Raw genomic sequence first — 26,827 nt, forward strand, 5'->3', positions numbered from 1 at the left:
ATTTTGTGTGTTTAAAATCCGCTGTAGCGACCCCTACTGGAAGAAGCCGAAAAAATAAGTTAGTATTTTGTTTGCACAAAAACAGCTCACACACAGGACGTTTTAAACATAAATGTATGTAATATTTATGTCATTTAGGTGAATAGTCATCAAGATGGAGATTTTTTTTAACATTATTTCCTGTGCAGAATTCAAGAAATGATGTGCGTTATGTAATAAAGCAACGCAGAGTGTATGCAGGGGGCGTGGCCTCAGTGGAATCGATGAATTCGCAGGGACAAATTGCATTAATCCGCTTGTTTTAACCAAAACTTATCCTGCAAGATAATTTTTTTTTCCCCACTACACTTAAGTTCCCTGGTATAGACCTGTAATTTTGGTAAATACCCAGTTTATTTAAATTTATTCCCGTTAATTCCTATGGAAAGTTTTGTGAAACATATCACAAAAATAGTGTTCAAGCGTCGAGAAGATTGATCAGCCAGAATTCTTAATCCAAATTAACAATAATAAAAAAAACACACACAACACCAACAAGTAAGTTTACAATATAGACAACAAAACACTCGATTCTGCACTAACATAGTGCGTAAAATGTCTCTGTTCTGACAAAAACATTCAAAACAAAAGTTTTCATTTTGGTCATTCTCCAGCTGTTGTTTTGCCCACTGTAGATTTCTGTAAAACACACACACACACACACACACACACACACACACACACACACACACACACACACACACACACACACACACACACACACTGCATGTAGAGGCACAGGGCTTGGTTTGAAACAGCACAGTTCTTGCAGCTGGAATGACTTTGCTTTTGCTGTCTCAGGAGGTCTCCGAGTTGCATAAGCTGGAGTTCGTCAAGAACAGAAGAGTCACATGTCTGCATCTCCATCGTAGGCCAGTGCTACAGCCCGTTGGGTCTTGCAGGAGTTTGGATCATCCTTAGGGTTTTTGCTGGAAGAATCCACACACCAGACCTGAAAATTCATGCATTTCCAATGTCCACCACTAGAGGGCAGACGTGTATTAGGAAGTTCTGTAAAATAGCTTTGAAATAGACAGTCCCTGGTTCTGTTTTACATTTGAGGGATTTAATGGCATATTAATCTTTGTAATAAAATATATGGCAACGTTTAACTTTAGGTGACGACAGACATATAGACATTTGGACATAGACGTTTCTAAAGACTTGGTTCCAAAATTGGGTCAGTTTCATATCGAATGCTACGGAGGTTTGAGAATAAGTCAAGCGTTATCATTTTTTTTGCTTTCTCGTTTTCTCATGATCTTGACTTAATTTTCTCCGCGTGCAACGACAGGCACGTCTACATGCCTGCTGCCGAAAAATGGTTACGGTTATATTACCCACGATGCTGCCTCTCAAACATGGTCTTATGCTGAACAACTTTTATGTCGAGATCAAGAGAAAATTAAGTCGTAATCATGAGAAAGCAGGAAAGAAAATAACATTAGAAAGCTTGACCTTGAAAAAAACAGTGCTAATACCGATAGTCGTACATGAAACCACTTACCACAATAGAAAGGACATCGCAATGATGAGAAGGATCATGATGAATCCGCCTGCCATAAGTCCATACACCCACAGCCTGACCCGCCCATCTAGTAATTAATACAGGGAAGGAAGATTTATATTAATTAGCCTCAGCTGCTGATCAGGGAGAAATAAACAAAGCTGCTTTTCTGAGACAAATTCTTCTCTCGTCTCAAGAACACAAAGCATTGGTAGGAGACACTTTACTTTTTCCCTCCTCACCTGGGCCGAGAGGCTGCAGAGTCCAGGCTCTGCTCTCGTTCTGTTGGTGCGTTCGTCTCAGACGCCCTCCGCTTCTCTTCACATTCGCTTTCTTGATGTCCGTCCCTGGGCTTTTCGTACAGTAATCCAAGAAGCCGTTCGAGGTCATGACCTCGGTGAAGCCCTTCTCACAGCCGCACGTCTCACTCTGATGGAAAAAAAGCATGAAAGAAGCAGCTTGTGTTGTATCACTTGTTATATCGGATCACAAAAGTATCAAAACGGCACAGTGGGTTACCTGTGTACAGTAGGAGAAGGGCTTGGTACACGGTGGACTGCATTGATGCACACCGGAGGGTTTAGTTTGAGCAAAACAGCCCCCTAAAAAAAAAAATTTAAATCACATCACTGTTATAATCGTTCACTCTTTCAATTAAGGTTGGAAATTACATTTAGGGATTAAAGTCGCAGCTGAAGGAGAAATCGAACAGGACAATGACCCAAAACATACAGCGAAAAGGATCGGCTTAAACACCAATACGGAATTCTGAAGTGGCCTTCTATAAGCCCTGATCCGAATCCTTTCCAATATCTGTATTAAGAGTTGAAATATGAAGTCTGGAGAAGCCAACATTGAACCCTGACCCCGCTGGAGCAGTTTGCTCATGTAGAGTGGGTCGGACTGATTGTGGACTGGTGCACAAGTCTTATTGGGAGCTATATAGAAATCACGTTCGAGGTGGTATCAAAAAAAGTGTCGAGTCGAATGGTGCTAACTGGTGCGATTTTGTCCATGTGCATTTCCACCGATGTATCGTGCTGTCCGAGGTGTTTTGAGTGGCTTGAAGAGCGGAATGTCACTGGAAGACGACAAGAGATCAGGAAGACCTCGAACGGGCTCGACCCCTAAAAAAACCTTCGGCAACTTGTGCATGATGATCATCGGAGAACAATCCACACGATCTCACTTCCCAGTCTACTCGCCAGATTTGGCTCCTCCGGACCTTTTCCCGGCTCACCGTTCCGAATTGAGATGCCATCGTATCAAAACTTTTTGATACCACCTCGTATTTGCACTGATTGCCTTGTGCATTTAAATAGTAGCTTTGGGGTGCCATCATTTTTGCCCATGCCCTTTTCAGTTGCTATTGGAAATATTCTATAAAAAAAAAAAATTGGAACCAACTAGTTATCCATTTGAAGTTATTACAGAGATAATTATGGGTTCTTCTTGAACTATGGAGAGGAACCAACAAATTTGTGTGTACCATCTACAGGAAAAAGGATTTATGACAGTTAGAAGTGTATGATGTCACTACCGGTGACGTTAACCCCGTCAGAGCGCCGACACCACACCGCCCTCTGATTCTCTCTCCATTCTCCCGTGACCCATTCATAGCTCAGACAGGTTCCTCCTGCACACAGACAAAATATCAGTAATTAAATATTACTGCAAATCTCATCCACGAGCAGCCTATAAGACGGCTTCCACCTGCATCTAATCACTCACCTTGGCACGGTCGTGTTTCGTAGACCTGGCTCGGGCAGGAACCCTTGTTCTCGGGGACCTGGATGATCACCGCTCTGGATCGAGCCTGGTGCCCCCACGTCTCGAAGCTCCTTCCGTCCAGACACAGCAGCTGGCACACACTCCACGGTGACCAATCGGTCAAGTGACAATCTCCTGATGCGATGTGACAAGCAAGGAAAGTGATTCCAGTCAAATAAAAGCTTCATCAAATAAATTCAGTTAGTTTAGTCCCATTGGACTTCCAAGTCTATATCTGTACCCCCCCCAAGCATGTAGTATTATGGTCTCTTCTATGCTTTACCATAGATAGTGTCAGCATGTAGAAGATATGCTTTGCATGGGTTGGAGTGGAAGATCTCTTGCTATTGAGCTCCGACACTATTAAACCCCTTTGGGATGAATGTGAACGCTGACATGCACCCCAGGCCTCCTCACCTCACCTACATCAGTACCTGACTCTTGTGTCTGAATGAGCACAGAATCTAGTGGAACATCTTCCCAGGAGAGTGGAGGTTAAATACATACTGGAGAGCTAATTCAGCTGTACCTCTTATGGAGACTGTGTGAGGAGTGTAGGTGTGTTTGAGACCTGGGCAGGGGACGTAACAGAGATGACGGCGCTCTGCCTCGGTGGCTTTGCGTAGTCCGTTCTCCACACACTGCTCCTCAGGTACTGCTTTGGGAAAAGGAGGAGCGGAGAGGGAACCCCAGTGCACCACACAAGACACATTCCTCTCCCTCATCCCGTCACCACACTCCGCACCCTAAACACACACACACATTCTGGCAGGTTTATTATAGTAAAAGCTTCATGATGTATTTAAAATCATAGGCTTATAGGAGTTCCCTATAAAGTAGCCTGTGTGTGTGTGTGTGTGTGTGTGTGAACAGGAATTGCTTTAGTACCTCCACTTTGCAGGAGTTCCAGTCTCCCAGTGTCCAGCTGTAGCAGGGTCTAATGGGACATGGTTTGGTTTGAGAGAGTTGAGAAGGACAAGGCCTTCCACCTTCTCCTGCCTGATGTAGGACTAATCTGGAACGTGTCATCTGGCCTGAATAAACATACACACAACATGACATTTTCAGGAGCACTAGCAGTATTTATGCGCTTTACATTCATGGACCTGGGGCGGAGAGCCATACTTTGCGCTCCACAGGTGTGTGAGCACTGGGACCAGAGCGACCAGTCGGAGAGCAGACAGTCGACAGGGCAGCTCACTTCACACGGAGCGGACAGCTTTCCTCGTGAAGGTCCCCACTGGTGTTGGACCACAGATAGAAATCGTATCAATGTTGAAGAATAAAACGAAATGGTATATAATAATATATGGTAACGTCTTAATCACCTCTTCACACATGCCGAGTTCAACGAGCTTCCCGTCGCTGTCGACGCAGTTCAGCAGGCGCGTCTTCGTTCCTTGGCCACACACTGCGTTGTCACTGAGACGACAGCTGCTCCAGTCTGTGTAACACACACACATGATACGAACGGCATCATGATATGGGACATTATGACATTATAACATTCTGAGCGGTGCAGTGAATCACACGGATGATCTCGCCACCATGGCACATGTCAGCGGGTGGGATTTATTTATTAGCAGCACATTTCTTCCTCGAAGTTGATGCAGGAAAAATGGGAAAGCGTAAGGATTTGACAAATTATGATTGTTCTGCCCGATGCTGGCCATAAAGACCTGCCTGGTCGGTGTGTAATGCAGGTGTGTATGAGTACCTGAATAAGCGTAGGAGTACGAGAGACAGGAAGTGTTGGCACAGGTCTGGGTCTGATTCAGCTCGGGGCAGGTGTGTCCTTTTCCTGGCATCCTCACTATTGGTTTACTCCTCCATCTTAATTCCTTCTCATTGCATCCCTGGACACACACACACACACACACACACACACACACACACACACACACACACACACACACACACACACACACACACACACACATGAATATTTGTCCTTATAGAATATTAAATGTTATGCACCAGAATTTATTCTCAACCTTAAACTCAACACAGTGAAATTCTTTCTTCACACATCCCAGTGATGTTTGGAATCTGGGGTCAAAGCGCAGGGGCAGCCATGATATAAGAGTTAAGGGCCTTGCTCAGAGGCCCCAAGGAGGGCAGCTTGGCGATACCAGGGCTTGAACCAAAGGAACACCTGTCAGCTCTTTATGCTGTTTTGGTTTTCCATGTTTTTTTTTTTTTTTTTTTTTTCCTCTCTCCAGGTATCAAGTGTGAACCTGCTCAATAAAAAAATTATTTTTCATATACATGAACTAAGGATGGTATGACATGCAGTGAAATGTTTCTAAATCCCTGGTCCCTGATATAAAATTAAATAAAAAAATATATATATATATATATATAAAAAAAAATAATAATAATAATAATAAATGATAATGAAAAAAATAATTAGGACAATAAAAATATATTGTATATATGTATTTTATATATAATCAATATAATAATAATAATAATAATAATAATAATAATAATAATAATAATAATAATAATAATAATAATATTTAATAATAATATAAAACGATAAGAGAAATGCACGAAAAAATTATACAGTGAGGAAAATAAGTATTTGAACACCCTGCTATTTTGCATGTTCTCCCACTTAGAAATCATGGAGGTGTCTGAAATTGTCATTGTAGGTGCATGTCCACTGTGAGAGACATAATCTAAAAAAAAAAATCCAGAAATCACAATATATGATTTTTAAACTATTTATTTGTATGATACAGCTGCAAATAGGTATTTAAACACCTGTCTATCAGCTAGAATTCTGACCCTCAAAGACCTGTTAGTCTGCCTTTAAAATGTCCACCTCCACCACATTTATTATCCTAAATTAGATGCACCTGTTTGAGGTCGTTAGCTGCATAGACACCTGTCCACCCCATACAATCAGTAAGAATCCAACTACTAACATGGCCAAGACCAAAGAGCTGTCCAAAGACACTAGAGACAAAATTGTACACCTCCACAAGGCTGGAAAGGGCTACGGGGAAATTGCCAAGCAGCTTGGTGAAAAAAGGTCCACTGTTGGAGCAATCTTTAGAAAATGGAAGAAGCTAAACATGACTGTCAATCTCCCTCGGACTGGGGCTCCATGCAAGATCTCACCTCGTGGGGTCTCAATGATCCTAAGGAAGGTGAGAAATCAGCCCAGAACCACACAGGAGGAGCTGGTCAATGACCTGAAAAGAGCTGGGACCACCATTTCGAAGGTTACTGTTGGTAATACACTAAGACGCCATGGTTTGAAATCATGCATGGCACGGAAGATTCCCCTGCTTAAACCAGCACATGTCCAGGCACGTCTTAAGTTTGCCAATGACCATTTGGATGATCCAGAGCAGTCATGGGACAAAGTCATGTGGTCAGAAGAAACCAAAATAGAACTTTTGGGTCATAATTCCACCAAACATGTTTGGAGGAAGAAGAATGATGAGTACCATCCCAAGAACACCATCCCTACTGTGAAGCATGGGGGTGGTAACATCATGCTTTGGGGGTGTTTTTCTCTACATAAGACAAGGTGACTGCACTGTATTAAGTGCAGTCCGGTGCACTTAATACAGTGACCGGGGCCATGTATTGCGAGATTTTGGGGAACAACCTCCTTCCCTCAGATAGAGCATTGAAGATGGGTCGAGGCTGGGTCTTCCAACATGACAATGACCCGAAACACACAGCCAGGATAACCAAGGAGTGGCTCTGTAAGAAGCATATCAAGGTTCTGGCATGGCCTAGCCAGTCTCCAGACCTAAACCCAATAGAGAATCTTTGGAGGGAGCTCAAACTCCGTGTTTCTCAGCGACAGGCCAGAAACCTAACTGATCTAGAGAAGATCTGTGTGGAGGAGTGGGCCAAAATCCCTCCTGCAGTGTGTGCAAACCTGGTGAAAAACTACAGGAAACATTTGACCTTTGTAATTGCAAACAAAGGCTCCTGTACCAAATATTAACATTGACTTTCTCAGGTGTTCAAATACTTATTTGCAGCTGTATCATACAAATAAATAGTAAAAAAATCATACATTGTGATTTCTGGATTTTTTTTTTTAGATTATGTCTCTCACAGTGGACATGCACCTACGATGACAATTTCAGACCCCTCCATGATTTCTAAGTGGGAGAACTTGCAAAATAGCAGAGTGTTCAAATACTTATTTTCCTCACTGTATATAAAGAATAAAAATAGAATCGAGGACGAAAACAGAATTCAGAATGTTATACGGTATATTATATACATAATATACATAGAATTGCACTGAATGCATAAAAAAAATATCGAACAAAAATGTATTTTAATTCAAATTCATGTTATTTATCCCTTACACAGTACTACACACAGTACGGCGTCTCATTTCGACGTGTCCACTGGACACTCACCATAGAGCATTCGCTCCACGAGCTCCATTCTGACGTGACACATTGTCCAGGGCAGGGAACGAGGCAGGATTGGACTGCGATTGGCCGATCATCCCGGCTACACAAAGTGTCATTCATGCCGCTGCGCCTGTCCTCTTCCTTCCTCACGCATCTATCGATCCCATCATGCAACGAAACACTCATTATACTTCTGACCAGACAGTAAAAAAGAAGACCAAAAAATACTGGTGTTCTTATTGCACATAATGGTGAGTTTATAAACGCATATAAATGCTAATAAATGTAATGCTCGGGCGTCCCGCTCGATTCTAATCATCCTCAGTTATCCCGTGTTATAGCGCACATGCTAAATGAGTGTCGTAGACGTCTCAGCCCGGCTGCCTCATCAGTCCTTTTTGAAAAATGGGATTTTTTTTTTTGTCCTCATCAATCTATTTGTCACTGTTATATTCTGTTCTCCCTTTTGAACTCAGATTTATGAGCTGATCTATTCATAGGACATGGACAGGATGTCTCCAGTCTTTTTTTTTACATTTAAAGAGCTGAATTTCAATCAGGTAGGAGGTACAGCAGTGGATAAGAAAGTAATTTTCAATGTCATAGCACACACCGAATACCTCACTGATGAGTCCCGCCGTAGCCCAAGCACTCCAATGGGAACACTTTGAGCATCGATGATGACAGTCCGTGATAAAAAAAGGGAGGTACGGTGATGATGTGATTTTTTTTTACCTGATTTTACGGGTCTGGACGCCCTCTCCACACGACGGCCGGGTTGGGCTCGTGATCCCCACGACACACATGGACCACGGTTCAGCTTCCCATATGTACTGATTGCACTCGGAGTAACAAGGCACAACCTCAGACACCTTGGAAAGAAGAAATACATGATTCATCACACCGAAAAAAAAGATAGTGCCTTTTTAAAAATTTATTTACAGACATTTCTGAGTACAATCACTGACCTGAGCCTTTGTAGATGTCCGCAGAAGCAGTCCGAGAAGAAGGAAAAAATAAGAGAATGAGAAAGAGAGAGAGAGAGATCGAAAGAGAGAAGCAGTGAAAGCTTCCGTTAATGACCATTTTAAACTCCTTACTCAACGACCCCCGGGTCAGCAGTTTAAGGGTTTATTTATAAGAGTGAAACTGAGCCGGGGGAAAAATGTCTCCTGGTTGTAATAAAACATTAATGCAGTTTCACCTGCCCCCGATGGAGCAATGCTGAAAGGGCAGTAAAGCCACAGCATACAAACAGAAAAGACAGAAAAAAGGACATGCTGGGGGGGTGAGAAGTCCTTCTTATTCGCTAACTTATTCAGACCTGCTTAAACACCAAAGTGCTTTAGAAACGACAGGACAGAGTTTAACACGTTGAGCAGCGAGCGGACCGATAACTGAACTTTTTCTGTATATATCTTTATTTCTTTTCCCCTAAGATGAGTTTTTGTAGTTAACAGAAATAGACGCATCAATGCTGATGTAGAACAAGAGACATTAGATAGAACATGGCATTTTTTTAGACCGTTTTTGGGACAGACCAAAACCTTTTGTTCAAAATTAGAACAAACACCCTACAATGGATAGAACACACCGAAATGCCTCTTTACAGCTATAATAAAAGAATATATTCATTCATATTAAACTTGTCACATTTATTACCATTATCCAGATTCAAATCATTTCATATACACTATATAGACAGAAGTATTAGAAAACCAGACCTTTCCAGCTATATGTGCTCCACACAAATTTGAAGACAATTATATAGAACTTCTTTGGATGCAGTAGCAGAACCCTTCATAGACCCAGGCCTGTATTATCCAGCCTTTCAATACACCCGTGCACAAAGCCAGCTCCATGGAAAAATATGGTTGGAGTGGTAGATCTTGAGTGGCCTGCTACTTTACCTCAGTACCTGACTTTACTTACACCCCTGTGGCTGAATGAGGACAAATCTCCACAAAATCTAGTGGAACATCTTCCCAGAAGAGTGGAGGTTATTATAAAATATGGCAATGGGGATTAATGTGGGATGGGGATGTTCCAAAAAAAAAGTACATATGAATCTTTGGTCAGGTGTCCACAAACATTTATCCATAAATTGCATTAGAGATTCACACATCTGAGAACGTACAATACCTGAAATGTATTCAATGGCGTAGTAAACAGGGTTTCTGCAGGTTTTAAAGTCAAACTGCAGATTCGTTGACCTTTTTAAGAACATTAAGAATGAGATTTAAGACCGATATTAATACCTAATACCTAAATTCATTTTTTTCTAAGACAAGTATCGCTAAACCCATAACAGAAAGCTGATTGGCTGTTGCATGTTGGACTCATTTGTAGTCGTGATACAGCGAATTATATTTGGACCAGAGAAAGAACGATCTACAACACCATGGAAACAAAGCAAAACATTCTAAACTGCTACGGAAGCATTTCAGTGGGCATTAGAGGCAGCGTTACGTAGATTTAAGACCTAACGTGTTAAATTTGCAGACCCCTGCAGAAACCCTGAGTAAAGGAACCGACAACATCGAAAAATCAAGGCGCACCACGAAATGGTCAGGACTTAAGCAGCATTTGTTTAGAAGAAAAGGATTCAATTAAAAAGCACTGTGGTGGGTCCTGCAGGGGAAGACTAAATTAAAACAGTATATAATGCAGACAGCAAAAAAAAAAAAAAACTGAAATGAAAGATCCGCTGCTTTTTTTGTTGACTTGCAATAACATTAGTGTTGCGCTTGGATGTGGTCGTTTTACACAGAAGTTGGAAGTTACAGCCGCTTTAAATACATCCTGGTTTTCCTTGGAGTTTCCTCTGGGTTCTCTGGTTTCTTCCAACTGTCTAAAAAACAAAGTCGACTCGAAATATGTGTATGTTGCCATGTGATGCCCCAAAGTTTTATTTGCCCAAAATTCCATGACCGTACACCAGTATTCCCTGGGGGTTATGATGCCCCAGGTGCACCACCAGCCTGATCAAGTGGTTAATAAGATGAATAAATGGTGGCATTACCATCACCAGTGTACGAGTGGGTATCAGAAAGTTTCGAGACCAGTTTTGTAACATGCCAACAGATGGCAGCACAAGGCTGAACACACAGTCACAGGGAGCGCCGATCTTCATAAATCAGTGTGCCAAAAACTCTAAACACGTGCATCTACGATTGTACAAAAAACATTTTGTGAAACTGGGCAGTTTCTCACAGGAAACAACTTGATCTCACTTCCACACCCACCCTACTTGCCAGATTTGGCTCATGTGGACTTTGCGCTCTTCCCAAAGATGAAGATCCAGCTCAAAGTGGCCGTTTTGACATGTAAAGAAAAATTCCAGGACACAGTCCTGAAGTGCCAGGAACCCTGGGAGCACTGTATTGCTGTGCAAGTGGACTATTTCAAAGGTAATAGTGTGTAAAAGTAAATAAATAAAGTACTTTCTCGTAAACAGAGCCTCGAGAGTCTCGAAGCGTTTTGATAGCACCTCGTACTATATCCCGGCCCGAAACACAACCGGAAGTGACGCTACTCTCACCTGATTTTTGACGTTCAATTTTGGACAGGGTCGTCCTCCGTTAAACGGCTTCTCTCGTAACCATCGTGCTCGCACTTTCAATCCTCCGCCACAGGGGGCGCTGCACGATGACCACGCAGACCACTCGCTCAGTCTGCAGTTGAGAGGACAGGGCACTGCGCATTTTTCCTCTTCAACACCTGGAACACCATAACTTATTAGTATGTGCGTGGAACCCGACGAGCACAGACAAATCCTAGAGTGTAAATTATTCCCAGGAATCACATTTCTGTACTTGTGCCAAAAAAAAAAACCCTCGACAGTTTTATCGATTTAATTAATTTTAGAGCTTTCTCACAAAAAAAAAAAAGAAAGTTTCCCATAAGCATTTATGGACTGCTCCATCAGGTGCCTCTAGGCCTCCATTAGACGTGAGTTATGAGTAAACGGTGTATCGCATATTCGTTTCTCGGTACAGACAGTTCGGATACATAACTCTCACCTACGCTAGTCTCTCAAATGCTGCAAACGCAGGTTGAACACATGTCAAGGTTTTTGTTTTGCAAATGATTTGCTCTTGTAGCTATGGAAAGTTTCTCATTTAAAAGCCTGTATATCCACATATTAAAAAAATGGAACACAATGCTGTATTTGGAACAATTACACTTGTTTTTTCTTTCTTCTTTCCAATGTGTTTCATTGCCTGTAATTGGTTTTACACCTGAGTTTCAAGTCTGGGAGTCTGGCAAAGACACACATACGCACATACACGCAAATTACTCTAATATCGTTCCCCTCCTCCCACCGATGCAGATGAGAATCACTAATTGTTCTTTGTATTTCACAGGCCAGACACTAACCTCACATGCAATTTATCCCACATGCAAATTAGCGTTGTTTGTTTGGAACGCTAGAAAAATGATGGAGTAAATCAGGTAGACTTCATTTACATCAAACTGCTGTTTCCCCCCCATAATAAAAGCTACAGCATGCAGAGTCTGTCAAAAGTGTGAAAACAACGTGTCTTTAATGGTTTTTGAGAGACACGTGCATGTTCCTTTTGTTTCTTTGCAAAAACTAGGCCATGTAACATTATGAAGATTTCCTTTGGATTTATATATTTCCATTGAAAAATCCTCCCTTAGCACGAAGAACAGCTTTACACAACCTCAGCATCCGAACAGTTGGTTTCTTGTAAAACTTGCCAAAGGTGAGGTGGAGATTCCTCAGGATCCAGTTCATCCCAGAGCAGTTCACTAGGATTTAGGTGTGGTGATTGGGCAGGCCATTCCATCATCGATAACATTCGATTACAGACCTTGGACGTACGCTTTGGCGTGTTCGTTGTATCATGAAGTCGGTTCTAATCGCACGGGGTTGAAGTATGAAATAGTTGCCATTATGGTTTCAGATTCCTTTCACTTTCCGGAATAAGTCTCCACACTTCCCTTCTCCAAAACAACCCCAGACTATAAAGGTTCCAACTCCATGTTTCACTGCGGGGATGAGGCAGTCTGCCAACATTTTCCCTCATGTTCTCCATCTTATAGAAGTTTTTCTCTTAGAGACAAACATGCCACATTTGGGCTCCACAGAACTTTCATCGAGTTGTTTAATTTCATGTCCAGTTCTTGCCTTTTAGCGAGTTTGTTGCACAGAATCAAAAGAAACATGAATGTGTCTCGGAAAATCATAAAAGACTAACTTTAGACAGGTTCCGTAAGCTTCTTCTCTGAGTGGACCAGAGTGCACGTATCCCGCATATGACTTTGGTAAAACCTCACCGCTGCTGTTGCAAAGAGCCGGATTAACCAGACGCTCGTGATGGTCCAGGCATGCCAGGGCTCTATAGCGCCACCCGTGCCCACACTCCTTGCCCTCTCCGTGTATACGCCAGGTTCGGGTGATTCCCTGAACCAGATGTGATCCCCTCTTAGTGAACAGATATCCGGCATGTTGGTGGAGCTCAGGCAGAATGCATGGAGACCATGGTCCATGGCCTTGTATATGATAGTTAGTGCAGGGACATGCTTCTTTCTCCACCAGGGTCTCCTGCTGACAGCGCCACCATTTTTTACTGCGGCCTGGAACATAACAGAGACATGACTGATGTCATTACAGAGATGTTTTCCGTACACTGCCAGTCTGTCCGTCCGTCATTCATAGTATATATTCAAGTATCTACATATCCATCCATCCATCTATCCATTCTTCCATCCATTCATTCCATGCATATATCCATCATATATAATCATCTGTCTGTCTGTCCATCCGTCTGTCCGTCCGTCCGTCCATCTATCTATTAATTCCATTTATACATCACATATAATAATGCATCTACCTATCTATCCACCCATCTATCCATCCATCCTGTACATGACATCCTATAGGGATTCCCGTGCCTGTACCTGTGTCTGTGTTTGCGTGTGATACCTATGAGTGAACGAGTGCGAGTGCGTGAGCCTCCACAGCCGTCGCACTGTGAGAATTTACTCCAGGAGCTGAAGATGCAGTCGTCTTTGCAAGCCACCCCACACTGCTGCACTGCATCGGGCATGGGCCCTGCCCAGCGCACACACTCTGCCATATCTGCAGGAGCATCGTCTGCCCTGACACATGTCACTGCTGTGGAAAGAATGATTTATCCCCAGAGAGAAAATCAGCAATAATGATGAACAATGTACAATTTTAGAGGTGAAGGCTTCTACCTGCATTTTCAAAGACAATTTGTGTTTTCAAAAGTCACTTTTTGTTCACAATCTCTTTTCTGTTCACCATCTGATGCACCACTCAGGAGCCAGTTAACCCCTTCTACGCTAAGAGACACACTCCAACTCTGGCAGCTGCTCAACGGTACAATAACTCTTGTTGCCAGGGTTACGGAGTCGGGCGCATGCCTGCTGTGTGCTGATTGGACACTACTTAAGTTTTAAATGTGTATAAAAGGCACAGCGGGGGCTAATTACAGTGAGACAGCACGCCGATGCTGAGCAGCTGCACAGCCCATTTCATTAAGCAGTTATAAATATCATTCAGCGCTCTGAACAAAGCATAACAATATTAGCCATGTAAAAGTTTCGGTTTCAGAGATATTACTTTCTTATAGGCTACACATCAGCCATTCCTTTTTTTTAAAGACTATACTTTTAACCACAGGCACATTTTCAAAAATTTCATATTCTATGCGTGCAACTAGGCAAACTCCAAAACACACACTTCTTCTGGTAGAAATAGTGGAACGTTTTTTCCTTTTCCATGTTTATTTTGTGCCTTTGTTTTCATTTTGGTTCTGCCTCTGTCTCTGTCACTGGTCCCTTATCTAATTTGTGCACCTGTTCTCGGTTCATCATCTTTATTCAGTTGTCTATGTTATATATATATTCACATTAATTGAAGTCTGAATACTGGGTTCTGATTGGCTGGAGGGAAGTTTAAACTGACCTGTCATTTGTTTCCTTTAAAAAACATGCCATAAGATTATTACTAATAACAACGTTTTTTTATAAAAAAAAAAAATAGCAAGCAATAAGCAACCGATATATATATATATATATATATATATATATATATATATATATATATATATATATATATATATATATATATATATATATATATATTTTTTTTTATGATAAAATTATATAATATTCCACCGTACGTCTCACCTCTGGTCTGCAGCCCGAGCCCACAGGTTTCACTAGGGCTACCAGCTGCCTGTCTCACTGAATCAGGGACCAGAATGCATTGATGCCAGCGGTGTGTCTGCCACCTGATGGAAAAAGAATGTTACAGGAACAATATGAGACCACTACAGCCAGCTCAGAAAAAAAAATTTGCTTTTTGATTTGTTGGGATTGGGACACTAGTCCGTTCCACCAGCAGATGTCAGTGTCACCAGAAACCTACACAATTGCTCAAATTCTGTGTTAGCGCCTCTTTCAGTCTTGACATTCATCAGGAATTATTTTGCTATTACCCGCTTCTACTTAGCTTTTTCGTTTTTTTTCTAAAACAGTTGGGACTCTGTGTAAAATAATTACAAAATACAATGATTTGCAAATCTCATAAACCCATAATTTATTCACAATAGGACATAGAAAATCATGTGGTGAAACTGAGGAAAACAAATCTTTTTGGATTTGATGGCTACAACACTTCTCACAAAATGTTGTGACAGGACAACAAACGTTAGCTAAACTCACAATGTTAAAGTTAGTTAGTCAAAGTGTTATTAATTAGTTAACTCATTAGGTTAATTGACAATAGGTCAGTAAGATGTTTGGGTATATCTTATATATTTTATATTTAACAGTATATCTTAGAGAGGCAGAGTCTCTCAGAAGTTAAGATGTCTGCATGCAGGTGGTGCATCATAAAACGAAAAATACAACAAAGAACACCCAGAACTGTTGAGCAGCTAGAATCCTGTATCATCCACATATAGGACAACATTCATAAGCCAAAACTTCAGCAACTGCTCTCCTTCCCAGGTTTACACGGACAGAAGACGTGATGCTACAGTGTAGTAAACACGTTTTTGAGACCTGGTGCTGCTATCAAATTTAAATCTCTTTTTTTTTCTAAAAATGGTATCAATTCTATGTTTAAACATGTGTTTATATTGTTTACATAAACGCTGAACATCGATCCAAATTCACCTGGTGCGCATCATGAATATTCATGAACCGGGAAAGTCAATTGCTTGAGATATGCATAAGTGTATATGTATATATGTATATGTGTAAATGCATGCATTATACATAACACTATACACAATCATACAAAACTGATGTGTATATACCTGTATGTTGGACACAAAGGCCGAGGGTCACATTCTCTCTCCTCGTACAATGTAGCCGGACATTCTTGACCACCATTGTCTGGCCTCTGAATGATGATCCGATGTCGGGACTGGGTGCTAACGGAGGAATTTGCTGAGAAAAGAAATTCTTATGATAATCAAAATGTTCAAACCGATAATCATTGTGTGAACAGACATGTGTCCATATTTACTTGGTGAGCAGGAGGTCGGACACGGACTCCATTTGCTGAAAGGTGTGACGATGCAGTCCACCTTGCAAGGGAGAACACAGGAATGCCGGGGGTCTGGCCGGGTCGATTCGGGACAGCTGGAGAAGTTGATTACATTGGAATGCATTGGGTTTTATTTATGAGTTTATAAACAGAAACAGACGTTTATTTTTTTTATTTTACTATGCGTGAGTGAGACTCTGGTTGATGCTCCAATGGTGCATTTATATGGGAAAAAAATAGGAAGGTTTAGTTTATCGTTTTCAGAACTAATTAGAAAAGAATAAATGATTGGGGACTTGTATTTAAGGGTTTCCCAAGAAACATTTTATACGCGGAACACTGGGGTCGGATTCCCTGACGGGGAGCCAAAGGAGGGAGTACGTTGAGAGATTTAGCTAGTTCAGTTTTTAATATAATGATAATAAATATTAATATAATTATACATAATCTAAAATAATAATAATAGCAGCAATCATTAATAGAAAAGTCAGTTTAATAGTAATAGTAAGGTCGGTTTATTAGTAAGTGGCAGCTGCATTGTGTGGCAAAAAAAATCAGAATTTGAAATAATGATGGGCTTTTACAACATCTTTGTAATAATCTAGAATCTAGAGTAGGCTTATTGTCCACGATATGTAAATGAAAATGTAAATGCAAACAAAACATTTTCTGGCTGTTATGGTACACTGAAGAGACTGAGTTCTATTACATGGATGGAACACTGAGCAAAAAAAAAGTGCTTTAATGCTTGCTGAATGTACAGATGACTTCTTTGCATATCCCAGTGATGTTAGGAAGAGCATTTAGGGCCTTGCTCAAGGGCCCCAAGAGTAGCAGCTTGGCGATACTGGGGCTTGACCTTGCGATCAGTATCGCTAAACTATCACCTCTGCAAGAATTGTACATGCGTTAAATGTGATTCAGAGGTGTGTGAAAAGATTCGACATATAATTTGTACTCCATCACTGCTATTTCCCTACCTGTTGGACTCCACCCCACCATCACCATCGGCTCTCCTGCAGGCCACACGGCGAGTCTGTATCCCGGTGCCACAAGCCTTTTCCTCCGTTTCTTCTTGCTCTGTGCTGTTCCTGTCTGTTCCTGAGTCTGGCGTGCAGGGACTCCATGGAGAAGTGTCCCAGTAGTTCACTGTGTATGCCTGGGTGCCACAGGCTCTCCATTGCTCCAGCACAGGTGCAGGCAAACATCCTTTTCCCTCTGCGTTCACACAATATGATCTCAAAGTTTATACGATTTAAGAAAACTTTCATACACTGTTAACTGAATACAGCACCAGTGAGAGGAGATACGTTTCTATGTTAATGTTAATGTCCATTTTCAATAAATAGAAAGTCCCTGTAAACACTATATCTACAAAAGTTTGTGGTTTGTAGTTGCCGTAAACGATAATTAAGAACGACGTGGAGAAACCTGCACGCGGTGTGATCGTTCGGTAATGAAAAAAGGAGGAAATGTCTTACGCTCTCCGGAAGGAGCGAGGATGAGTCGGGAACGCGTTTGTTTGCCCTGCGCTTGTTTCCTGGAACAGCAGTGGGAGCAGGAGGACCAGGAGCTCCACTCGCCCAGCACGCAGTCATCAGGGCAAGGCATCTGGCACGGTTCCCGGACTGGTGGTCGATCCCCTGGACACTGCTCAATGGGTACGGTGTCTCCTGTAGGAAGAGAAAAGTGTGATTAAGTCTGTGATAAATGTTCAGTTTCACTTGTTTGGTCTGTTTTTTTTTTTCCCTTTCTTCACATTAGATTCGAGCGGAAGCGAAAGGGTTTTTGAATCTTTCCATTTAAAATGCTTTCCTGGCTTGACCATTACATCAGTAACAAACCTGGCAAATGCATTTTATAGAAGCATTAAAATGGTATATGGTCACAAACACATGATAATGCACACATTCTCCTTTTGCAATTACTACTACTATCACTAGTATTACTGTTACAATTACTACTATTATTACTAGTATTACTGTTACAATTACTACTATTATTACTAGAATTACTGTTACAATTACTACCATTATTACTAGTATTACTGTTACAATTACTACTACTATTACTAGTATTACTGTTACTACTACTACTCTTACTAGTATTACTGTTACAATTACTACTACTATTACTAGTATTACTGTTAAATTACTACTACTCTTACTAGTATTACTGTTACAATTACTACAGGGTTGTGGGTTCAACCCCCTGCTTTGCCAAGGTACATTTTTATTTCGCTTTTGAAATCTAATAATTTGTCTACTTTGTGACATTTACTGTTAATCTATTTGTTAATAAGCGAGATCTGTTCAAAAGATTGCTTTATTTATATGTCTTTTTTGGAAGACTTGTTTGGCCTACTTTTAATATGAGTTACATGGTGTTGTTGTATGGAAAAGAAGCCATGTTGGTTCATTAGGCTTATTGACTGCTTTCTCAAGTCAGAAGTGGTAGCTCAATTGGTAAGTTCTTGGTTTGGTGATTAGCAGGTCCCCACAGAGTTGTAGGTTCAAACCCCAGCTTTGCCAATGTAAATTTTAATTCTTTTTTGATATCTAATAGTTTGTCCACTTTGTGACATTTACTGTAAATCTATTTGTTAATTAGCGAGACCTGTTCAAAAGATTGCTTTATTTATTTGTCTTTTTTGAAAGACTTGTTTGGCCCACTTTTAATATGAGTTACATGGTGTTGTTGTATGGAAAAGAAGCCATGTTGGTTCATTAGGCTTATTGACTGCTTGTTCCAGACAGAAGTGGTAGCTCAGTGGTTAAGGTATTGGTTTAGTGATTAGTAGGTCCCCACAAGTTTGTGGGTTCAAATCCTGGCTCAGTCATGGTGATTTTTTATTTCTCCTATGAAATCTAATAGTTTGTCTACTTTGTGACATTTACTGTAAATCTATTTGTTAATTAGCGAGACCTGTTCTAAAGATTGCTTTATTTATTTGTCTTTTTTGAAAGACTTCTTTGGCCTACTTTCAATATGAGTTACATGGTGTTGTTGTATGGAAAAGAAGCCATGTTGGTTAATTAGGCTTATTGACTGCTTGCTCAAGTCAGAAGTGGTAGCTCAGTGGGTAAGGTATTGTTTTAGTGATTAGCAGATTCCCAAAAGGTTTTTCGTTCAAATCCTAGCTCTGCAAGGTGAATTTTTATTTCTCCTTTGAAATCTAATAGTTTGTCTACTTTGTGACATTTACTGTAAATCTATTTGTTAATTAGCGAGACCTGTTCAAAAGATTGGTTTATTTATTTGTCTTTTTTGAAATACTTGTTTGGCCTACTTGTAATATGAGTTACATGGTGTTGTTGTATGGAAAAGAAGCCATGTTGGTTCATTAGGCTTATTGACTTTTTGCTCAAGTTAGAAGTGGTAGCTCAGTATGTAAGGTATTTGTTTAGTGATTAGTAGGTCCTCACAAGTTTGTGGATTCAAACCCCAGCTTTGCCATTGTAATTTTTTTTCTCTTTTAAAATCTAATAGTGTGTCTACTTTGTGACATTTACTGTAAATCTATTTGTTAATTAGCGAGACCTGTTCAAAAGATTGCTTTATTTATTTGTCTTTTTTGAAAGACTTGTTTGGCCCACTTTTAATATGAGTTACATGGTGTTGTTGTATGGAAAAGAAGCCATGTTGGTTCATTAGGCTTATTGACTGCTTGTTCCAGACAGAAGTGGTAGCTCAGTGGTTAAGGTATTGGTTTAGTGATTAGTAGGTCCCCACAAGTTTGTGGGTTCAAATCCTGGCTCAGTCATGGTGATTTTTTATTTCTCCTATGAAATCTAATAGTTTGTCTACTTTGTGACATTTACTGTAAATCTATTTGTTAATTAGCGAGACCTGTTCTAAAGATTGCTTTATTTATTTGTCTTTTTTGAAAGACTTCTTTGGCCTACTTTCAATATGAGTTACATGGTGTTGTTGTATGGAAAAGAAGCCATGTTGGTTAATTAGGCTTATTGACTGCTTGCTCAAGTCAGAAGTGGTAGCTCAGTGGGTAAGGTATTGTTTTAGTGATTAGCAGATTCCCAAAAGGTTTTTCGTTCAAATCCTAGCTCTGCAAGGTGAATTTTTATTTCTCCTTTGAAATCTAATAGTTTGTCTACTTTGTGACATTTACTGTAAATCTATTTGTTAATTAGCGAGACCTGTTCAAAAGATTGGTTTATTTATTTGTCTTTTTTGAAATACTTGTTTGGCCTACTTGTAATATGAGTTACATGGTGTTGTTGTATGGAAAAGAAGCCATGTTGGTTCATTAGGCTTATTGACTTTTTGCTCAAGTTAGAAGTGGTAGCTCAGTATGTAAGGTATTTGTTTAGTGATTAGTAGGTCCTCACAAGTTTGTGGATTCAAACCCCAGCTTTGCCATTGTAATTTTTTTTCTCTTTTAAAATCTAATAGTGTGTCTACTTTGTGACATTTACTGTAAATCTATTTGTTAATTAGCGAGACCTGTTCAAAAGATTGGTTTATTTATTTGTCTTTTTTGAAAGACTTGTTTGGCCTACTTTTAATATGAGTTACATGGTGTTGTTGTATGGAAAAGAAGCCATGTTGGTTCACTAGGCTTTTTGACTGTTTGCTCAAGTCAGAAGTGGTAGCTCAGTGGGTAAGGTGTTGGTTTAGGGATTAGCAGGTTCCTACAAGGATGTGGGTTCAAAACCTGCCAATGTAAAACATTTTTTTATTTTTTTTAAATCTATTAGTTTGTCTACGTTGTGACATTTACTGTAAATCTATTTGTTAATTAGCGAGACCTGTTCAAAAGATTGCTTTATTTATTTGTCTTTTTTGAAAGACTTGTTTGGCCTACTTGTAATATGCGTTACATGGTGTTGTTGTATGGAAAAGAAGCCATGTTGGTTCATTAGGCTTATTGACTGCTTTCTCAATGTAGAAGTGGTAGCTCAGTGGGTAAGGTATTGATTTAAGAATTAGCAGGTTCCCACAAGGATGTGGGTTCAAAACCTGCCTCTGCCAATGTAAATCTTTTTTAATTTTTTTAAATCTAATAGTTTGTCTACGTTGTGACATTTACTGTAAATCTATTTGTTAATTAGCGAGAACTGTTCAAAAGATTGCTTTATTTATTTGTCTTTTTTGAAAGACTTGTTTGGCCTACTTTTAATATAAGTTACATGGTGTTGTTGTATGAAAAAGAAGCCATGTTGGTTCATTATGCTTATTGACTGCTTGCTCAAGTCAGAAGTGGTAGCTCAGTGGGTAAAGTGTTGGTTTAGTGATAAGCAGGTCCCCACAAGGTTCTTGGTTCAAATCCTTGCTCTGCCAAGGTGAATTTTTATTTCTCCTTTGAAATCTAATAGTTTGTCTACTTTGCTAAAGTCAGAAGTGGTAGCTCAGTGGGTAAGGTATTGGTTTAGTGGTTAGTAGGTCCCCACAAGGTTCTGGGTTCAAATCCTGGCTCATTCATGGTGAATTTTTATTTCTCCTATGAAATCTAATAGTTTGTCTACTTTGTAAAATTTACTTTAAATCTATTTGTTAATTAGTGAGACCTGTTCAAAAGATTGCTTTATTTATTTGTCTTTTTTGAAAGACTTCTTTGGCCTACTTTCAATATGAGTTACATGGTGTTGTTGTATGGAAAAGAAGCCATGTTGGTTAATTAGGCTTATTGACTGCTTGCTCAAGTCAGAAGTGGTAGCTCAGTGGGTAAGGTATTGTTTTAGTGATTAGCAGATTCCCAAAAGGTTTTTCGTTCAAATCCTAGCTCTGGCAAGGTGAATTTTTATTTCTCCTTTGAAATCTAATAGTTTGTCTACTTTGTGACATTTACTGTAAATCTATTTGTTAATTAGCGAGACCTGTTCAAAAGATTGGTTTATTTATTTGTCTTTTTTGAAATACTTGTTTGGCCTACTTGTAATATGAGTTACATGGTGTTGTTGTATGGAAAAGAAGCCATGTTGGTTCATTAGGCTTATTGACTTTTTGCTCAAGTTAGAAGTGGTAGCTCAGTATGTAAGGTATTTGTTTAGTGATTAGTAGGTCCTCACAAGTTTGTGGATTCAAACCCCAGCTTTGCCATTGTAATTTTTTTTCTCTTTTAAAATCTAATAGTGTGTCTACTTTGTGACATTTACTGTAAATCTATTTGTTAATTAGCGAGACCTGTTCAAAAGATTGCTTTATTTATTTGTCTTTTTTGAAAGACTTGTTTGGCCTACTTTTAATATGAGTTACATGGTGTTGTTGTATGGAAAAGAAGCCATGTTGGTTCACTAGGCTTTTTGACTGTTTGCTCAAGTCAGAAGTGGTAGCTCAGTGGGTAAGGTGTTGGTTTAGGGATTAGCAGGTTCCTACAAGGATGTGGGTTCAAAACCTGCCAATGTAAAACATTTTTTTATTTTTTTTAAATCTATTAGTTTGTCTACGTTGTGACATTTACTGTAAATCTATTTGTTAATTAGCGAGACCTGTTCAAAAGATTGCTTTATTTATTTGTCTTTTTTGAAAGACTTGTTTGGCCTACTTGTAATATGCGTTACATGGTGTTGTTGTATGGAAAAGAAGCCATGTTGGTTCATTAGGCTTATTGACTGCTTTCTCAATGTAGAAGTGGTAGCTCAGTGGGTAAGGTATTGATTTAAGAATTAGCAGGTTCCCACAAGGATGTGGGTTCAAAACCTGCCTCTGCCAATGTAAATCTTTTTTAATTTTTTTAAATCTAATAGTTTGTCTACGTTGTGACATTTACTGTAAATCTATTTGTTAATTAGCGAGAACTGTTCAAAAGATTGCTTTATTTATTTGTCTTTTTTGAAAGACTTGTTTGGCCTACTTTTAATATAAGTTACATGGTGTTGTTGTATGAAAAAGAAGCCATGTTGGTTCATTATGCTTATTGACTGCTTGCTCAAGTCAGAAGTGGTAGCTCAGTGGGTAAAGTGTTGGTTTAGTGATAAGCAGGTCCCCACAAGGTTCTTGGTTCAAATCCTTGCTCTGCCAAGGTGAATTTTTATTTCTCCTTTGAAATCTAATAGTTTGTCTACTTTGCTAAAGTCAGAAGTGGTAGCTCAGTGGGTAAGGTATTGGTTTAGTGGTTAGTAGGTCCCCACAAGGTTCTGGGTTCAAATCCTGGCTCATTCATGGTGAATTTTTATTTCTCCTATGAAATCTAATAGTTTGTCTACTTTGTAAAATTTACTTTAAATCTATTTGTTAATTAGTGAGACCTGTTCAAAAGATTGCTTTATTTATTTGTCTTTTTTGAAAGACTTCTTTGGCCTACTTTCAATATGAGTTACATGGTGTTGTTGTATGGAAAAGAAGCCATGTTGGTTAATTAGGCTTATTGACTGCTTGCTCAAGTCAGAAGTGGTAGCTCAGTGGGTAAGGTATTGTTTTAGTGATTAGCAGATTCCCAAAAGGTTTTTCGTTCAAATCCTAGCTCTGGCAAGGTGAATTTTTATTTCTCCTTTGAAATCTAATAGTTTGTCTACTTTGTGACATTTACTGTAAATCTATTTGTTAATTAGCGAGACCTGTTCAAAAGATTGGTTTATTTATTTGTCTTTTTTGAAATACTTGTTTGGCCTACTTGTAATATGAGTTACATGGTGTTGTTGTATGGAAAAGAAGCCATGTTGGTTCATTAGGCTTATTGACTTTTTGCTCAAGTTAGAAGTGGTAGCTCAGTATGTAAGGTATTTGTTTAGTGATTAGTAGGTCCTCACAAGTTTGTGGATTCAAACCCCAGCTTTGCCATTGTAATTTTTTTTCTCTTTTAAAATCTAATAGTGTGTCTACTTTGTGACATTTACTGTAAATCTATTTGTTAATTAGCGAGACCTGTTCAAAAGATTGCTTTATTTATTTGTCTTTTTTGAAAGACTTGTTTGGCCTACTTTTAATATGAGTTACATGGTGTTGTTGTATGGAAAAGAAGCCATGTTGGTTCACTAGGCTTTTTGACTGTTTGCTCAAGTCAGAAGTGGTAGCTCAGTGGGTAAGGTGTTGGTTTAGGGATTAGCAGGTTCCTACAAGGATGTGGGTTCAAAACCTGCCAATGTAAAACATTTTTTTATTTTTTTTAAATCTATTAGTTTGTCTACGTTGTGACATTTACTGTAAATCTATTTGTTAATTAGCGAGACCTGTTCAAAAGATTGCTTTATTTATTTGTCTTTTTTGAAAGACTTGTTTGGCCTACTTGTAATATGCGTTACATGGTGTTGTTGTATGGAAAAGAAGCCATGTTGGTTCATTAGGCTTATTGACTGCTTTCTCAATGTAGAAGTGGTAGCTCAGTGGGTAAGGTATTGATTTAAGAATTAGCAGGTTCCCACAAGGATGTGGGTTCAAAACCTGCCTCTGCCAATGTAAATCTTTTTTAATTTTTTTAAATCTAATAGTTTGTCTACGTTGTGACATTTACTGTAAATCTATTTGTTAATTAGCGAGACCTGTTCAAAAGATTGCTTTATTTATTTGTCTTTTTTGAAAGACTTGTTTGGCCTACTTTTAATATAAGTTACATGGTGTTGTTGTATGAAAAAGAAGCCATGTTGGTTCATTATGCTTATTGACTGCTTGCTCAAGTCAGAAGTGGTAGCTCAGTGGGTAAAGTGTTGGTTTAGTGATAAGCAGGTCCCCACAAGGTTCTTGGTTCAAATCCTTGCTCTGCCAAGGTGAATTTTTATTTCTCCTTTGAAATCTAATAGTTTGTCTACTTTGCTAAAGTCAGAAGTGGTAGCTCAGTGGGTAAGGTATTGGTTTAGTGGTTAGTAGGTCCCCACAAGGTTCTGGGTTCAAATCCTGGCTCATTCATGGTGAATTTTTATTTCTCCTATGAAATCTAATAGTTTGTCTACTTTGTGAAATTTACTTTAAATCTATTTGTTAATTAGTGAGACCTGTTCAAAAGATTGCTTTATTTATTTGTCTTTTTTGAAAGACTTCTTTGGCCTACTTTCAATATGAGTTACATGGTGTTGTTGTATGGAAAAGAAGCCATGTTGGTTAATTAGGCTTATTGACTGCTTGCTCAAGTCAGAAGTGGTAGCTCAGTGGGTAAGGTATTGTTTTAGTGATTAGCAGATTCCCAAAAGGTTTTTCGTTCAAATCCTAGCTCTGGCAAGGTGAATTTTTATTTCTCCTTTGAAATCTAATAGTTTGTCTACTTTGTGACATTTACTGTAAATCTATTTGTTAATTAGCGAGACCTGTTCAAAAGATTGGTTTATTTATTTGTCTTTTTTGAAATACTTGTTTGGCCTACTTGTAATATGAGTAACATGGTGTTGTTGTATGGAAAAGAAGCCATGTTGGTTCATTAGGCTTATTGAATTTTTGCTCAAGTTAGAAGTGGTAGCTCAGTATGTAAGGTGTTTGTTTAGTGATTTGTAGGTCCTCACAAGTTTGTGGATTCAAACCCCAGCTTTGCCATTGTAATTTTTTTCTCTTTTAAAATCTAATAGTGTGTCTACTTTGTGACATTTACTGTAAATCTATTTGTTAATTAGCGAGACCTGTTCAAAAGATTGCTTTATTTATTTGTCTTTTTTGAAAGACTTGTTTGGCCTACTTTTAATATGAGTTACATGGTGTTGTTGTATGGAAAAGAAGCCATGTTGGTTCACTAGGCTTTTTGACTGTTTGCTCAAGTCAGAAGTGGTAGCTCAGTGGGTAAGGTGTTGGTTTAGGGATTAGCAGGTTCCTACAAGGATGTGGGTTCAAAACCTGCCAATGTAAAACATTTTTTTATTTTTTTTAAATCTATTAGTTTGTCTACGTTGTGACATTTACTGTAAATCTATTTGTTAATTAGCGAGACCTGTTCAAAAGATTGCTTTATTTATTTGTCTTTTTTGAAAGACTTGTTTGGCCTACTTGTAATATGCGTTACATGGTGTTGTTGTATGGAAAAGAAGCCATGTTGGTTCATTAGGCTTATTGACTGCTTTCTCAATGTAGAAGTGGTAGCTCAGTGGGTAAGGTATTGATTTAAGAATTAGCAGGTTCCCACAAGGATGTGGGTTCAAAACCTGCCTCTGCCAATGTAAATCTTTTTTAATTTTTTTAAATCTAATAGTTTGTCTACGTTGTGACATTTACTGTAAATCTATTTGTTAATTAGCGAGAACTGTTCAAAAGATTGCTTTATTTATTTGTCTTTTTTGAAAGACTTGTTTGGCCTACTTTTAATATAAGTTACATGGTGTTGTTGTATGAAAAAGAAGCCATGTTGGTTCATTATGCTTATTGACTGCTTGCTCAAGTCAGAAGTGGTAGCTCAGTGGGTAAAGTGTTGGTTTAGTGATAAGCAGGTCCCCACAAGGTTCTTGGTTCAAATCCTTGCTCTGCTAAGGTGAATTTTTATTTCTCCTTTGAAATCTAATAGTTTGTCTACTTTGCTAAAGTCAGAAGTGGTAGCTCAGTGGGTAAGGTATTGGTTTAGTGGTTAGTAGGTCCCCACAAGGTTCTGGGTTCAAATCCTGGCTCACTCATGGTGAATTTTTATTTCTCCTATGAAATCTAATAGTTTGTCTACTTTGTGACATTTACTGTAAATCTATTTGTTAATTA

The 26,827-nt window shown here is 39.2% G+C and overlaps 2 protein-coding genes across 5 annotated transcripts in view; one reads left to right on the forward strand and one right to left on the reverse strand.

Moving 5' to 3' along the window:
* Positions 1-26,827, forward strand: part of slc4a10a (solute carrier family 4 member 10a) — a 352,554-nt gene that overhangs the window by 71,729 nt on the left and 253,998 nt on the right. The window lies entirely within an intron of this gene.
* The window catches only part of thsd7bb (thrombospondin, type I, domain containing 7Bb), a 195,005-nt gene that overhangs the window by 7,151 nt on the left and 161,027 nt on the right, over positions 1-26,827 (reverse strand). The window contains exons 8-28 of one of the 4 annotated variants that reach the window (XR_014536237.1): positions 17,749-17,940; positions 17,248-17,485; positions 16,247-16,362; positions 16,035-16,167; positions 14,899-15,002; positions 13,667-13,858; positions 13,018-13,317; positions 11,249-11,433; positions 8,449-8,585; positions 7,717-7,867; positions 5,034-5,172; positions 4,645-4,760; positions 4,442-4,556; positions 4,205-4,350; positions 3,888-4,062; positions 3,278-3,451; positions 3,087-3,182; positions 2,066-2,148; positions 1,789-1,975; positions 1,547-1,634; positions 764-968 (exon numbers count right to left, since the gene is read on the reverse strand). Coding sequence is in view for 3 of the 4 variants with exons in the window: in XM_083557750.1 (XP_083413876.1) it covers positions 887-968; positions 1,547-1,634; positions 1,789-1,975; positions 2,066-2,148; positions 3,087-3,182; positions 3,278-3,451; positions 3,888-4,062; positions 4,205-4,350; positions 4,442-4,556; positions 4,645-4,760; positions 5,034-5,172; positions 7,717-7,867; positions 8,449-8,585; positions 11,249-11,433; positions 13,018-13,317; positions 13,667-13,858; positions 14,899-15,002; positions 16,035-16,167; positions 16,247-16,362; positions 17,248-17,485; positions 17,749-17,940 (3,149 nt within the window). In the remaining variant the exon portion in view is untranslated. Of the gene's footprint in view, positions 1-100; positions 969-1,546; positions 1,635-1,788; positions 1,976-2,065; positions 2,149-3,086; positions 3,183-3,277; positions 3,452-3,887; positions 4,063-4,204; positions 4,351-4,441; positions 4,557-4,644; positions 4,761-5,033; positions 5,173-7,716; positions 7,868-8,448; positions 8,586-11,248; positions 11,434-13,017; positions 13,318-13,666; positions 13,859-14,898; positions 15,003-16,034; positions 16,168-16,246; positions 16,363-17,247; positions 17,486-17,748; positions 17,941-26,827 lie in introns of those variants that run through there. The other 3 variants (XM_083557751.1, XM_083557752.1, XM_083557750.1) reach the window with 3 other exon arrangements.

The sequence above is a fragment of the Silurus aristotelis genome, assembly GCF_946808225.1.
Source record: "Silurus aristotelis genome assembly, chromosome: 13".
Lineage (NCBI taxonomy): Eukaryota > Metazoa > Chordata > Actinopteri > Siluriformes > Siluridae > Silurus > Silurus aristotelis.